The sequence below is a fragment of the Streptopelia decaocto genome (genome assembly GCF_964273445.1).
Source record: "Streptopelia decaocto genome assembly, chromosome: 5".
NCBI lineage: Eukaryota > Metazoa > Chordata > Aves > Columbiformes > Columbidae > Streptopelia > Streptopelia decaocto.
In genome coordinates, this window is record NC_138659.1 from 382,995 (window position 1) to 400,141 (window position 17,147).

Here is a 17,147-nt window from a genome sequence, read left to right on the forward strand (position 1 = left end):
CTCTCCAGCGGGCGCTGAGGGGCGCGCTGCAGCGGGCCCAGCTCTGCGAGGGGCACGGGGGCAGCCCCGCAGTCCCAGCAGCGGGCCCAGCTCTGCGAGGGGCACGGGGGCAGCCCCGCAGTCCCAGCAGCGGGCCCAGCTCTGCGAGGGGCACGGGGGCAGCCCCGCAGTCCCAGCAGCGGGCCCAGCTCTGCGAGGGGCACGGGGGCAGCCCCGCAGTCCCAGCAGCGGGCCCAGCTCTGCGAGGGGCACGGGGGCAGCCCCGCAGTCCCAGCAGCGGGCCCAGCTCTGCGAGGGGCACGGGGGCAGCCCCGCAGTCCCAGCAGCGGGCCCAGCTCTGCGAGGGGCACGGGGGCAGCCCCGCAGTCCCAGCAGCGGGCCCAGCTCTGCGAGGGGCACGGGGGCAGCCCCGCAGTCCCAGCAGCGGGCCCAGCTCTGCGAGGGGCACGGGGGCAGCCCCGCAGTCCCAGCAGCGGGCCCAGCTCTGCGAGGGGCACGGGGGCAGCCCCGCAGTCCCAGCAGCGGGCCCAGCTCTGCGAGGGGCACGGGGGCAGCCCCGCAGTCCCAGCAGCGGGCCCAGCTCTGCGAGGGGCACGGGGGCAGCCCCGCAGCCTCACCTCGTTCAGCCCCCACGGGCGGAGAAACGCCTCTGTCTGGTCAGGCCGTTCCCCTGCTTACACCCCTCACGGAAGGTGCCAAGAGCTTTGTTTACACTGAAACTGGCTTTCTGAAGGAAAACTTCAGATGTCCACAACGCGTTGCTGCAAGTATCAGACAGTAAGATCTACAAATGTCCCCACCGCTACCCCGGAATTCCAAACACTGTCAGGGACGCAGCACTTGAGCGCCTACTTAAGTACTTGCCTGAATTAAGGCTCAGGCTGCTACAAAAATCTCAGAACAGAAAACTGTCTGAGAGGAAGGAGATGAAAACAGAGAGCTCATTTTTGCGAATATGGACTGAGTGGCTGGCAGACAAAGGCCCGTTTGACGCTGATGCGGCCGCAGGAGAGCAGCTGCAAAGCCGGCAGGCTCCAGCCTCAGCTCGTCCGCAGGCAACGAGGGACCTTTCACGCTGCGTGAAGTGCACCAGAAACCCCAAACACCCACCGCAGCGACAGAGAGGGTGCAGGTCAGGGCTGGAGAAGATCACATGGAAATAAAGCTGATCTCTGTAAATTTAAAAGCACCCATTTCCCCTGAACATCACCTGTGACTTTGAAATACTCCACTTTAGTCATATAGGTACAAGGAAACTGTTCAGGCCCTGCACCGAATCATAACTCTACCAGAGGTGAGGAACGTGCTACTTTCAATGCCCCTCAGAGTCAGACATTGAAGTCTCATGTCATTAACATTATGCTACCGACACTCCTTCAGGCTTTATGAAGATATAAAGAAATACTTCTATTTATCGTATTCTCTTGCATTAACGTTTAGGGTGTAATAACCACGTCCTTCTACAACCCACATGACCACTAAAAATACGTTTTGACAGTTTACACACACACAGACAAACCGCACTCACGAAAAAGCACCGGAATGGAGTAAAACCGACCTTTGATGCAGTAAATTTGGAGGTATTCAGTATGGTATCATGTCAAATAAAGAATATACAGCCACAACAAAACAGCTATCAAGAAAACCCTGGGAGTTTCTTATGTTTAATTTGTGATATTTCGTCTAGAATACACCTTGTTACCTTGGGACTCAATAGGGTGTCCCGAGAGGCCGGGTGAGCTCCGCCCGTGGAGCCCGGACCAGCTCGCCCGTCTCCCCGCGGCGGAGCGGCCGGGGCGGCGCTGCCCGGGACGCCCAGGGCTCTGCCGAGCCACCTCGGGAATACACGGGCAAGGCAACACGGCGAGCCTGCGCTCCGGCTGTATCTGGATACCTCCTTTCCTACGGATGGATCTCCCCGGCAGTGAAGACACTAATAGAAACCACTGCAGCAAACTATTTTTTGCTCTTTCACTTGTTGTTTTGAATCAGATAGTAACAGCAGAAATAAACTGGCTGTGTTGGGAGACGGGCACGTCTAGATGCTTCCTTGGGGGCAGAAAAGGGCTGGGCATGGCTTCTCCATGAATTTGGCGAAAGTAACGCCAATGTTCATCAAGTTAAATCTGCTAAAAGTCATCTGTCAAGGACCTTACAGAGACATTTCAGACTGGCAGACCAGGTTAAAGAAAATGTCTTTGTTCCACTGAAATTTTGTACAGAAATTATCCTTGAAAGAACTTGCACGCCTGGTCCTGATTGTTTTTTGTGTCACTTCACATAACGCGGCGTTCCCGGTGAAGGCTTCAGCACAGTCTGGAATGGTTTACCCGATGAGAGGGCACAATGCATGGGAAGGTGCATGGTGTGCAGACCTGAAGGAAATATTGCCTGTGGCTTCCATAATCAGTCACCATGACAAAATTCACCGCAAGATGCTGAGCAGCCAGTCAATGACCCCTCAATCACTTAAAATATTCTCCACTTTAATCTTTTTTCCTTTCTGCTTTTGTTTTGTCTTGGTTTCACTGACTATGGATGAGACAGATTTTGTTTTTCAGGAAAACCAAGTTGCTTGAATATCATATGCACTAACAAACAAAATAAAAATAGAAGCATTAGCCTAGAAAAACAAAGGCTGACAGAGATACAGCACTGATGTCTAAATAAATCAAGAGAGTAAACATCAGGAAAACAAGTACAGATCTGTTTGGTACAAGAATAACAGGTGTGAGTTTGCCATAAAGAATCTAGATTTGATCAAAAGAGGTTCCCTGTAGGAGCTGTGAGGGCGAAGCCTGACCAGCATCCTTCAAAATTCATACACCACCTGCAGAAAATACACCACCTTCACTGAGCAGATGCGTAACTATCCATACATCCCCTGTTGACAGGCACCAGAACACAGTCCAGTTCACACGCTTGTTAATATGCAACTTCCAACACTGTACCAAACAGGGCTGTTATCCAAATTATTATAATCTATGACGCAGTGTAACTAGCAATAAAGCCTGTCATACAGAAGATAACGCTCATTAACTCTGAGCCTCGTTTTGTTGAGACAATTACAAATGCCTGCAGACACTGTCATGTCCACCTGGAAGTTTAGGACACTAACAAAACAAAAGCTTTAGGAACAAGGCAATAAATTTTTGAACAAAATAATTTTCCATTAGCAGTTCTGGTTTGACCTCTGCTGCGTTTTCAGTAGCCCACTGGTGGAAAACACCTACAGCAGAAGCACAAAGGTTCTTGGCCAAACCCTGTTTCCTATGGCACAATCTACGGGTAGAAGCAGGAGTGAAGGCAGGGCTGGAAAAAAACAGACCTTTATAAAGCTTATTCTACTGACCATACGCTAGCTGGAAGTTTTAGCACATTCTGAAGTCTCTGGCTTTACAAACCCACCGGTATTGCCCGTGTAGCACTGGGCAGCCTCACCACTGGCAACGCTTTGGGTGAACAAGTATATGTGGGATTACTGCACTCTGTGTTGATGTACAGCCACTTTATTGCTGGAACAGAGTAACCATTCTGCATCTAGGATTTTAAAAAATATGTATCTTATTTCAGTTTGATGTGTCACCTAAGTCTTTTTAAGGGAGAAAGGGCAACAGCTATTGGTCTAATTTAGATTGTAATTTCTGTCTGGCTGAAATGCATTACTATATTCAAACTGAAACCTGGCCAGCATATTTTGTCAAATAAATCAAGGAAACGTTTGTGGCAGCAGCGGTCTGATTCAGAAAGTGATTTCTACAGCGTTCCAGTGTCCCGCAGCCCTGGCAACGCGCTGGGCGTTCACCCGACCCGCCACCGGCAGAGGGTCTCTGCCCAGCAGCCCCATCTCCTGTGCCTTTTAGGTCTCCAAGCCAAAAATTACACCTGACCTGACGTAATTCATGAGATCCATCTTTACAGATGGTATTTACTGCTCACATTCAGCATTACTGGTTCTGAATTCAGAAAACTAAACAGAAAGGTACCGAAAAAAACTGCCACAGAAATGACAGGAGTTGGTAACGCTGCATAAGCAGACGCGTGAAGAAGTGGCAAGATTTGCTTCTCAAGTTCATTTACTGAAACAGGGTTTTGTCCCTCAGTCTGGCTTCAACATAAAACTAGTGGCCTCACCTGAGGGACACCAGACTAGAATAAGGAGCCACAACACATAAAACAGGACAGACAAATTGAGGTGGCCAGCTCAGCTTCTGCTCTTGCATATATAATTTCTTAACTCTAAACGTTTCAGACAACAGGGAGGTTGTTTCATCAAAAGCCACATACGCTGGCAGTCCTCACATACGTAGGCACAAAGGTAATCAAAGTCCAAGGCGGTGACAAGGCCGAGCGCCTCTGGGCTTTGGAAACGCTCCACGGAGTCGCCACGGGAAGGGCTGTGCGAGGGCCGGGCCGAGCAGCAGCGCAGCACACGGACGGCGCCGCTGCAGCCAGCGCTGTCCCCGGGGTGTCACAGCCTGCTGTGCGAGGGCCGGGCCGGGCAGCAGTGCAGCACACGGACGGCGCCGCTGCAGCCAGCGCTGTCCCCGGGGCGTCACAGCCTGCTGTGCGAGGGCCGGGCCGGGCAGCAGCGCAGCACACGGACGGTGCCGCTGCAGCCAGCGCTGTCCCCGGGGTGTCACAGCCTGCTGTGCGAGGGCCGAGCAGCTGCGCAGCACACGGACGGCGCCGCTGCAGCCAGCGCTGTCCCCGGGGCGTCACAGGCTGCTGCACGCCAGCAGGCTCCCAAAGCCCTCACCGTACACACCAAATATACTCACGAACTGAAGCTTCTTTAAAAGAAGAAAATAGTGAGGAAAAGCATCCAAGCATCATGGTAGACAGACTGATACTTTCTTATGTTTTGGTGTGTTTGGTTTGTTTTTTTAAACCAAGACATCAAGGAAAGCAGAATTGAGGCTTTATCTACACCAGAGATGTGTCCTGAAGCAGCAAATCCCTCCAGCTGAAATCACCACCCCACTGAAGTTAGAAATGACACCTTTAGACTGCATTTCATGCACAGACCATTTCCAAATACACTCACTGCCCACACCAGCATCACGTATTCATTCTGTGCATGCTCTAATATGCCATTAAGTCCAAGTATGTCCTTAATTGCAACATGAAGCCAAAACTCCCATAACACTTGGTGGTAATGGCACACATCCTATACCTGACACCTCTAGACCTTTCCAGAGATGTTACAAAGTAAAATGTGATATACATATGGCAGAGTGCAGATAAATCCACTCTCCACCAGGAAGTCAGTTCAGTTCGCTAATCTGACAGGAGGAAAATGAGAGCAAGAGAACCCATTTCAGACACTCGAACGGTACGAGCTGACTCACCGAGGCATCACATAAGCACCAAAGCCACAGGAAGCGACTGCGGAGCACACGGCTGCAAGCAGAGAGCAGCAGGGAAAAGCAAAGCAATCCCTTTTGGCAGCAGCGGGTGGTTAGGTCAGACCTCCTTGCACCAGAAACACGGAGGCACACAACGCACATCACGAGGTACACAACATTTTCACCTGGTTCAGCCTGTGGTCCACTGAACACAGAGAGAGCCCCTGAGCCCCTCCTTCGGCCTCGGCTGCCTTCACTCCCAGGCAGTGTCTGTCAAAGCCACGATCTGTAAGTGCTGGAGCAGAATCCTGCCCCAAATCAAGTCAAACAGACGCAGATGCTGGTTGCCCCGTATGCCAGAGGTGTACACACAACACATGAGCACCGACAGGCTCCCCAGGCACCCGCCCCTGCTGTGCTGAAGGCCCCAGGACAGGAGCATATGGTGTCCTTGGGCAGCGGCACTTTCTCTAGGGACACAGAAAGTTCCCTTCTCTGCCCAGAAAGGCTGCGGAAGCCCCAATAGCTCAAGCTGCTGATGCACTGACTCAGATAAACTCCCCTGTATTTAAAAAACAAAAACCAACCACACCAGGATACCTTACACTGACAAAGGAACAAACCTCCCTCAGCCTACAGCACTCCTCACCCTTGGACGTGTTACCCTGAGGTGGAAACCTTTGTCTCATCTCTCAATACTGACAGCCTGTTTGGTAGCATCTGTCACATATTCGTTACTACCATTTTCCCAGTTTTTGCTATCCAATAAAAAAACCCACCACACCAGCAGTGCGGCGTGGAGGAATCTCCATCTGCGTGACCCGAGCAGGCCGAAGAACACGCTGATGGCAGAATACCATGTTCAGAGTCCAGTGCAGAAACTCCTGCCCGCACGAAGGCATGATCCAGTTCACCCGAAAACCAAGAGGCAACTGGTCATTCTTCAGCTGCAGCACCTCGAGGAGACACAGAGACATGAAGTTCTATATGCTGCAGCTGGAAGTCTGGACTTCACCATACTGGGATCCACTGGCATGTGTGAAAGATGTGTTTACCAGGCCCCAAAAGAAAAATGAAAGATAAACCACACTCCTTTCCCACCTCAGCCTAAAACTATAGCTCTTTTCTCCTCAGTTTATCAGCTTAGAGCAGGTGACAGCTATATATAGCTTCTCCTGAAGTGTCTTTATATAAGGTGAACTTTTCCCCAGAAAGCTCTAAATCTGGGTCATCTTGCTTCATCTGGGACGTAGGGAAAAAAAAGTTACTCATTGAACAAGAATAGAGTTTGTAGAGGAAAACAAAGATTGCTTGGAGCATGAAATTTTGTGTGGATAGTGTTTTTTCTTTCCTAAAGGATTTTTTAAAAGAAAAATAATTAGTCATTAACCATTGCGTCTCTGAATTCCTGACTCCATCTACTGTAAATGAAGAAACCCGCTACATTTACAAAAGAAATGGGCACTCTTCGGTAAGTTTAGCCACACAATAAAATAAATACGACTTAAACTCTCCGGAATTTCTAAGAACTGACGTTCAGACATTGATGCCGTTGGCTAACGAGCTGCGCCCCATCAGGGCAGGCAGAGCAGCGCTCTTGGCTCAGGACAGGCCTTAGAGCAACACTGCCTACATGGTGCTGCTTACCAGTTTCTGATTTGCAGAGCCCTGAACATTTTCAAGTAGGGGTATGGACCTGTATTCCGAATTTAGTGAGTACAGGAGGGACTTTATTAGTTCTTGTGAGCACTGTAAAAACAGCCCATACAACATCAGAGACCCAGGAACCCAGAGGAGAAAAACATTCACCTAGAAAAGAATTAACAGTTAAATCAAGTATTTTTGCTCGGATTTTAAAAGTTATATTGTTTCCTTCCAAGAAGGGCAATGTACTTTTAAGGATGCCACTCCCCGTGGGGTGATCTGCAACTGCCCCGAGGTTTCCAAATATATCGACATAACTCTACAGAACTCTGAAGCAGAGACTGTGGCAGTGACTTGGTCATATTTCATGAGCTAGGTTGAAGGTACATGGATGCAACTGCAATGCAAACCATAATACCTAAACCACAAGGAACCAAGAGAAATCCCAAAACATCAGAAACTGGCAATGGCAATTAAGCGAGTACTATTATAGAGCATCAAATAAAGTCTATGGGTGTTAAAATATTCATTTAAATGTCTTAACTAAAATTTAATTTAGAGCATTAGTTTGCTAATCTGAGCCTTTTATAGAGTTCCCACTGAATACAGCAGTTAACTGCTTTTTGTTAAGCAAGAGTACAGACCAAACCAGTTGAGCAGTTTGGTGCGTCCGCAGTTGAGCAATGCTTGCACCTGTTTGCTCAAAACCTGAGAGCAATCACTTCTCTTTCTGAACTTTAAATAAAACTAATTTATTCAGGCAAAGTAAATACTGGTCTTAACCTATACTGCAAAATTATACTATGCCTGAATTACAGATTTGGACAACTGTGTTAATAAAATGCTGTGATTAACGTTCAGTGCACAGAACAAACTCTGTATCTGGGTTTAATTACAATGATGAACAGAAGTCAGACACAGGCATCACCCCAGAGTAGTCATGCATTATAGTGGCCCATAGATACTGAAATAATGAAATCTGATGCACTTTGATCTCTTAGATAAGTCTGCCACAGCTCTGAAACAGAAAGGGCAAGAGCACCCAGCCTCATCCAATTCCGCAACGTTCACATACTGAGTCATCAGAGATTTGTATCCCTCACTACCAAGATGCACCTTCTGGGAATAAAGTCAGATAAGTATTGCTCCATTTCCTTCTGGCTGGAGCTTGTATACAAATCATCCAGAGAGCCACACAGAGGGACACTGGTGAGGACTATGGGGAAATCTTACAGCCTCTACAGAACTACTGTCCAAGTATACATACCTATAGATATAAATCTATCTATAGTTATACATAGATTTCTCGGTTATATTCTAGTCCAACTTTTTCTTTTAAAAGCAGTTATGCCATGACAAAGCTTAGAAATCGGCAATACATGGTGCAGCTCCACTGCCTTTGTCCAAACCAACACCAGATGATTTTTTGCTTACCATTAGATATTCATGTGGCTTCATTAAATATTATTAGTCACAAACCAGGCATTTCCTTGATGCTTCTAGTAGCTCCCTTAGCACTCCAGACTGCAACGGCACGTAGGCTAGCTGCAATCCCAGCTCCGGAAAACTCGGCACTGTCAGCCAGCTGAGACTTGTCTCTGAGGATGAGGCTGTCCCTGCACGGGCACTCGGCCCTGGAGTTCAGTGAACTACACACAAGGACTGCTTCTGAAACCGTGCCTCTAGAAACACCAATTACTCTGACTGGGGAAAAAGCAGATGAGGGGACACAGAGGCCTCTCCACCGTCCAAAAACAGACAATTAAGGGAAACAGGTTTCTCTGTTGCAGGCATAATACTCTGCACGTTCGTTGCTGCATGCTGGGGCTACGGGAGGAACTGAATTTCCTGAGTCACAGTTTCTCTCATTCCTCCCACAGTTTCAGTCCTCCCGCAGGCACCTCAGGTCTTTATCATCCCTAAACTCAACCAGCAGCTAAAAACAGAGGCAGGATGAGAACACTGAAAAATCAGCCCAGCCTTCGATACTCTGGTATGTGTGTGCACACGTGTGTGAAGCGGAGAGCATGCATAAGCATTCTAGTGGATCAGCAGAAATGCCCGATGTGATGAACCAGCTGGTTGTGATTTGGCTGACACCACTGCGGTGGAAAGGACGGTTCTTTTACCTCCTCCTGCAGTCGCTGCACGCATCTGCTGTTTGTCCCTGTCACCGCATGTGGACCGTGGCCCAGCAGCTTTTACGCCACCAGCACTCTGACTGTCTTCTTCACTGATGAGAAACAGAGCAGCCGGCAGAGTCCTGGTAAATAAAACAGCCACTCTCTATAGCTGTTTGGTCGCTGAGAAATTGTTTCATTAGTTCATAGGGAAGTCACGGTTGATTTGCTTTAGTCCGTTCCACAGATCATTATCTCTTGAAAACATAAAACTAGTTTATCTTCTGTGGTTCTGAAGTCCAGATGTACAGCCAGCAACAGCTGGTGATCATGGGAATGAACCAGTGGTACATATGGGAAACATAAGAGCTTCCCAAACACACGGTGGTCCTAGATTTTGGGGAGAGAGATATTTCTTGTTTGGGTTGGCTTGCCTGAAAGAATGCATGGTCTCCCAGTATAACAAAGATTCATCGTCTTGATTAGGCAAGATTTCTTATTACCATCTCCACGGCCTCTTTGTTCCTACTAATCAAGCATCTGGAACACGGGCAGCCAAACAAACACTGAACTATCAGATTCCAAAACAGATTTTAGGAGACTTATCTACTGCCTTAAACAGAGCTTCTGATAAAGTTCCCTCTCCACAGCAGCAGGTTTGTCCTAAATTCCTGCAGAGGTTCATTTTATAATGGAGGAATATTATTTTATTAAAATCAAATTATCATGGAACACTTTACAAACATGAATTAAATTACTAAGCATGCCTGCACTGAAGATAAACATTATTACTCTTTTACTTCTCATTTTACAGTGAGGAAACTAAAGCACAGATCAATCACAAAAGTTACAAACTAAACAAAAGACTGAACCCAGACCGATGAGGGCTTATGCTAGGGCTGCTGGAGACATTTTTCTGGTGGATTTTGTTTTGTTCGGTCTTGGGCCTGTTGTGCTGGGGGTTTGGGTGTTTGTTTTGTTGAAGTCCATGGTGCAGTCTTACCCAGCCAGAAGCGACACGTGGACCCAGCTCTGCTGGGACAGCCAGCCCCAGAGGGACAGGGAGCACCTTCCACAACACACCCTGCTTCAGGAACCGGGACATCTTCATTTCTGAGCCCCTCACAATGCCAGAGCAAATTTTTCCTGTGGTCTAAATCAAGACTGGAGCTTGCTTTGCCTTTTAGAGTCAAGAATGGTGAATCTTCCGCTTTTTACCCCGGAGAGGTTTTATTCTAACTGAGCCATGACATCCCTAAAAACCTGCTCATTTTGTAACTCTTCGGTCTCTTAGGAACTGTCTCATTAGCTCATAGAAAAGTCACAGCTGATTTGCTTTAGTCTATGCCACAGACCACTACCTCTTCAAAATACAAATACATTTCTCTCTGTGTCTGTGAGAAGGCAAGAACAAGGACAAGCACAAAGACTGGAAGACACCAGTCTGTCACAAGCAAGCAACACGTTATTTTTAGTTTCTTGACCTTACATTCTGCAAACAGTTTAACCACAACCATTACCAGGGTCTGCAGAAGTGTTCATTAAACCGAGCGTTGTTGTTGAAGTGATCAACAGGGACACAGGCGGACGGGGGGGACACCTTGCACAGCAGCTTGATCCAACTTAACACATTCCTTACAGAAATCCATGTAAAACAGTAAGCAATACTCTGTCAAATGTGATTATAAACATATCGTACTCTCTCCAAAATTACTTTTGAAAAACCTTCTGGACAAAATGGCTAGGAACAGATCTTTACCAACAGTAACTCAACAACACTGAGTCTAGAGACTGGCTCTAATTTCCATAATAGAAAGATGATAACACAGAGAACTCCAACATCAGCTTACACTTGCCATTTCCTTTAGCCGTGTCTAATGCATATTTAGAACCAATTGGAGTTAAAAATCTATTTTAAGCAGGCAAAAAATTACAATATGCAGCCAATATTCACTAAAATATTCATTAAAACCAGTTTGTGAATGAGTATTTTCAGGATTAAAGTTACCCAACTCCGTGATACCATCTGGTATCCTTCATTTTCAGGTTTGCCTTGCTTCCCCTCTTCCACCACTGCCACCCCAGCTTTTGCACAAGCAAAATGGAAAACAGCCCAAACCAGGCAGCCTGGTAGGTAGGCCACCCTGACACAAGAAATACAGCGCACCTTTTTCCCTAACTGTTATCTAGAAAGGAAATTAGACTTAGCACCCTCAGGAAACTTTCCATCTAGCACTGACTACCAGCAACAAAATCCTCCAGACACCTCGAGTTCTTCAGATGTGGAAGAAGTAAGAAGTGTCACGGCATATTGCTCAGCAGCCAAATAACCTTGGATGCTATTTCAATGAAGTTCATAGTACACCTATTTCATTACTGTCTGGATAGATGAACGATATAACCCTATATAGATTGAAAAAAAAAAAAAAAGCTTTGCTCATACAAATAATTTCCCAGAACTGCACCATAAGGCATGGAGGGCTTACAGATTTTCTGAATGCAGCCATCTAAAGTGTATGGCAACGATTTATCAGGAATGACTTAAAGCACTTAGTGCTTGGTCTTTCACAGTTAGAGACACTGTTTCAGAGTACTATTCTATCACTTGTTCATTTTTGAGAACCAGTTATCAGGTAGCTTAACAACCATATTCTTGAAAAAAGATGTAAACATGAAACATCACTGGCTTACTGTACCATCTGCCATCCACGCAGCAGCCTCCCAACCTGAGCTCCTCCGTCACCTCCTCTCCCACCAGAGCCGGCCCCCAGCTCAGGCACTGCCAGGAGGCACCAGCAGCACCAGCCGGTGACACTCGTGCTTGAAACCCTCTGAAGGTTCCACTGGAATGAGGAATCGTGGACTGGAGCAGTATTTCCGCTCAAATCCACAAACGCAACCGTAATTCATACACACCATCACCGAGATGTGGAGGACAAGCAGAGAAAAGGGCAAGACCTGCATATGCAATTTTCAAATATACTCCTTCCTCTTACATAAGAGTAAACTTACTAGTTGGTTTGCTTTTTTCACAGTTAGCTTTCTGTATGCCATGTTTTCCCATCACATCTTTCCTCCTCATACACTGTTCCAACAGTTCTAGCTTTGCACAACCACTCAATGTCAAATTATAACGTTATACTACCATAATCTTCCTTCTTGTACAATGCACACAATCACAGATGATAGACGATCTTATTTGCAGCCCAAGAGAATTTTGTACAGATGTTTGTATAAACAGGTGCAACTCCTACAACAGAATTTGGTTTGCAGCTTTTAATGATCTTAATTACCATGCGTTTGAGAAGACAGCATCAGAACACCAATGCAATATATTAGTTAAGTCACGAGGAGAGCATAGTAAAAGCTTTGTTTCTCTGTTGAGCAAAATACGTCCAACACATACATTCACAGGGGTAAGTTTCACACAGAAACGGATCAGACTATTCCAAGAAACGTTCCAGGGCTGTATCAACGGCTGAGGGGATCCTGGAGAGTGACTTGGCACCTTGGGCACCGTCACCGTGGGCTGCTGTGCCACCTCCCTGAACTGCGGACAGCTGGAAAGAAGCACAGCAGGACAGATGGACAGGGACAAAGGTACAACGTGTACAGGTGACGCTCAGGTTACACAGCAGGCCCAAGGAGGCTGTTGGAGCAACCTCAGTTTAAGAGAAGCCACGAGACATCCTAAATTGTGCTTTCAAAACCTGCTGTCCCCAACAGCTTTTGAAAGATTATGAGAGCATGACATTGGCTTAAGCTCATGTTTGTGATCTCTCATCACATTTTGTGGCTACAGCCTAATCAAAGGAGTGTCCAGGTCAAAAGGTTTTAAATCAATCCTTACAAAAAAAAAATAAATCCACTAGATCTATTGAAATATTTTATCTGGGCCTGCAGGACAACACAAGGTGGAACTGAGTGTCGGAGCATGCTCTGGATCTCTTCGGGTAAGGAGGTAAAATATTTGATTAGTCCACCTGCTACATCAACATTTCACATGTGCTTTCATGAGTTCAGTAGCAATACCAAGAACCGGCACTTGTTTCTCATGCTTTTAGCTAATTAGCAAATGCTACATCTCTTTTAGAAGACTGCAATTTGTTTTGTCCACAGTAGTACTGTTTAGAAACTCATGGAGAAAAGATGTAAAGTATTATGTACTTTGCTGAATAAAATTCCAATTTAATAAGCCAGCAAATTATTTCCTGCAAGTATTTAGGAACTATTTAAGAACAGAAACAGGAGACAAGAATTAGGAAAAGGGGCACATCTGTTTTGCAAAATAAAGTCTTTGAGAAGAACTACTAGAAGTAGGAGAAACTGGAAAACACAGTGAACTCGTTCGGAAAAAAAAAGAAGGCATATTGCCTATGGCAAAGAAGTCACACACAGAAAAGGAAACAAATTTGAAAGTATACTCAATTTTAAGGACTTGAAAAAAACAAAACCAAAGCTAACTCTTTCCTCATCACAGATTCACTGGATAAAAATGGAGTTGCATGTGCTTAGCACTTAGAAATACAGTTGTAATTTCTGGGTTCTAAACCAGAGGCATCCAAAATTAGTGTCCATGAAAATGTTGGTCTGCTATTGAAATAATTTCCTTCCCTGCCCCCTCATCCCTTCTTGGTGTGCTTTAATTATTTCCCATGTTAGCCATTAAGCTTGATGCACTGAAAAACGGCTGATGTTTTAATGGACCACGTTCTCATTAACTCAGGTGCCTGTTTAAAAAGATGTTTCCTCCCTGAAGCCCTTCTGCTGTCGCTTATACCACATTCTCCCACAGAACCTGAGAGCAGAGACAGGTCTGTGCGAGCTTCCAAACGGCAGCTCCGCTCCCCGCCGCCCCACATGTCCACAGCGCCAACCGCAGCTCCAGCCCCGCTGCTGGCAGCAGAACTTCACACAGCCAGTCCAACAGCACCCATCCATAAACCTGACATGCAATACTGAAATGATTATTTGGGGCACATTTTGCAGTTAGAAGTAAAGAGCTAAACAAAGATCACGGTTTCACAACATTCCCATATGGATGCCCATGACACAATCCTAGCAGAACACAAAAAAAAAAAGGTATGTAAATTGCCAAAATAATATAGAAGTGTTTTACAAGAGACATAGGAGTCATTTTGTACAACTGCTCCCTTCTCCTAGTTTGCATACTTTGCAAGATCTGTTTAGGAAGTGGACATATCATTGCTGCAAACCCAAGACAAGCAAACATGCCAGATTTTAGTCTCTTCTAAAATATGCGCATTTTACAGCTGAAATTTCAGTAGCTGGATTTTAAACTGTCCATCTCCCAATTTCTTGCACACACTTCTAGTTGCCACCCGCTAGTCTTCAAATTCATCTTATCCTCTTTCTTGCTTTCCTTCCTCAGGTCTACATGTTCTAATACACAACCTAGTTCTGGTGAAGACACTGTAAAAGAAGTAAGTATCACACGCAGGGACAAAACTCCTAAATTGCCATTTGTAACACTGAATCCAAGCTGCCACCTGAAAGTTAAAACGAGAGAGTGACCTATCACTAGCACAACAGCAATAATGGAGCATAAAGAATTAACTCTTCACCTTTAGAGTCTGGCTTGTGCATCTTCTAAACCTAAAACCACTGAAAATTACAAATCCCCTTGACCTCCGGGGTGCATGAAATGCTGTACAATACTGTAGGTAAGGCCTTTTTAAATCACAAACCCCTGTGGTTCAAAACCTGTGGAAAGAGTAGGTTTGAATTTTGACCATGCAAGACATGAAATGCTATCTTAAGGTGCTGATTTGGGAACTGGTAGGATCGGTGGAGGGGCTTTCGGGACACTCAAGCGCTTGTGGGCACATCACCTGATGCTAAACAGCTTTATTCAAACGAAGAAAGTTTTGCTATGAATACACTTACTCAACAGCAGACATCTGCAAGTTCATTTATTTTACCGTCTACTGTGTTCTCAGTCAACCATCCACATTTGTGAGCAAGATCTTCATCAAGAAAAAAATACAGTAAAACAGCAATGGAGGAAGAGTACTTATCTACACAAGCAGGTGTGCACGAGGTGTATACTTGATCCACGACTCCTGCAAGGGCTAACAGGTTGTTTTCGAAGGGCAAAGGAAAAAATAAAAAAGCTTCCACAAATCTTCCTAGAAATCACAGATGCAAGTGCAAAAAATAGCATGTACAGTCAAACTTTATATGTTGATTTGACAAAAATACAGTGCATTCCTAAACCACATGGACAATTCAGGCTTAATTTAGAACAACACAACCTTTAAAAAAACTATTCTGCCACCAAGCACTTTCTATTTACTGGACTTCAGCAGACACCATTTTGAAGTCAGAAGAAAAAATCCTCATGTCAGGAAATTTATTCTATTATTAAGCTTCTTTTGCACCCAAACAAAACCAGCAGCGACGCACTGCCAAGCAATACCAGTGCTGCTGCACCGCGCCAGCAAGGGCTGCGAGGCTTGGGGCTTCCCTGCAACACTGTGGGGCTCCTGTCAGGGCTGTGATTCCTGAACGTGCAAATGCTTTTGCAGATTACACGTCTGCCCAGTTAAATACTTCCTGCAATTTTGTTAATTATACGTCAAGGTCTGCAACTACTGAGTGACTCCCATTCTAGAAAACAGAGAGCTCCCAAGTCACCCTCCACAATTTGTGCCTCAGCTGTCACTTCTGTAGATTTCTCTGGAACATATCCTATTGTCTTAGACAGGAAAATACTTTATAAACTTCAATAAAACGTGTGGTTATGCCACTGGATTTTTTTTTCATTTTCTAGTGCTGCACAACCGTTTTCTATGGATGGCTTGCTTAGGGCAATACACATTTCTATATATGGGGAGGGAGATGACAAGGACCAGGCAAGTGCAACCCCAAGTTCAGCGTCCCCCCAGCCGCCCACACCAACGCCGTCACCGCTGCACCAGCATTATCCTCCGCTGAGAGGAAAGGATAACACCAAACACTCGGCCTCTTGTTTTCTTTTTTCCCCTCCTGATTTGCCATCAAGAGGTAAATTATCAGACTCTCTCAGAGACACAAAAGCCCCAACAATGGGCAACACTTCCCGCTGGTGCCACACACGGCCGCGGCAAACAGGATCCGCGGCGCGGGGGAGTTACTGCCGGGGATCAGAGGCCGCTGGGAACACGGAGCGACGGCGCCGGACAGAGCCCGCGCGGGCCCGCGGCCCCGAGCGGCCCCGAGCGGCCCCGCCGTGATGTCACCGCGGGCCCAACAAAGGACGCGGCCCGGCCCGCCGCCGCTCCCGCGCCTCCCGGCTGCCGAGAGGCCCGAGCCGCCGGACCGGAGGAGACAAAGCGGCTTCCCCCGGTACGCGGAGCGGAAAGGGAGAGGTTCGGGCGGCCGGCCAGCGCAGGGGGGCGGCGGGCAGCGGCGGCCCCGGCCCGGCCCGCAGGGAGAGCAGCGCGGCGGCTGCCCCGGCCCCTCCTCACCCCCTTCCCCGGGCCCCGCCGCCCCCGCTGCCCGCCCCGCTCCCTCCGGCCCCGTCCAGCCCCCGCTGCCCGCCCCGCTCCCTCCGGCCCCGCCGCCTCCGCTGCCCGCCCCTCGCCCACCTGATATGGCGGCGGCGGCTCCTGATCCGGCTCGGCCCCGTCCCCGTAGCTGGCTCTGTCCGACTGGGACTCGTGGAGCAGCGAGATGTCATCCGAGGTGGGGGACTTGAGGCAGTTCCCCATCTTCTCCCCGGGGAGCGGGGCTCCCTCCGCCTCCTCAGGGCCGGGCCGCCAGCCCGCACCGGCGGCTCCGCGCTCAGCGCCCCCGCCGCAGCGCGCAGCCCGCAGCCGGCCCGCCGGAGCGGCTCATGCCAGCCCCGGCCCCAAGCGGCTGAGCAGCAGCAGCGCCGCCGCCTCCCGCTCCGCTCCGCAGCCGCCCCGGCCCCCGAGCGCGGGGAGGCGGCAGGACCGGCCTCCCACCCCGCGGGGGGGCGGCGGCGTGGGGCAGCGAGCTCCGGTGGGCCCGGCAGCCCCGGCGCTGTTCTGCTTCCTGGTCACCAGCTCCC

The 17,147-nt window shown here is 47.9% G+C and overlaps 1 protein-coding gene across 1 annotated transcript in view; it reads right to left on the reverse strand.

Annotated features, from left to right (window-relative positions):
• Nucleotides 1–17,131, reverse strand: part of RNF11 (ring finger protein 11) — a 31,145-nt gene extending 14,014 nt beyond the window's left edge. Inside the window, exon 1 of the mRNA XM_082054096.1 lies at nucleotides 16,702–17,131. Within this exon, the coding sequence (XP_081910222.1) occupies nucleotides 16,702–16,824 (123 nt within the window). The 5' untranslated portion in view covers nucleotides 16,825–17,131. The remainder of the gene's footprint in view (nucleotides 1–16,701) is intronic.
• Nucleotides 17,132–17,147: the final 16 nt, after the last annotated feature.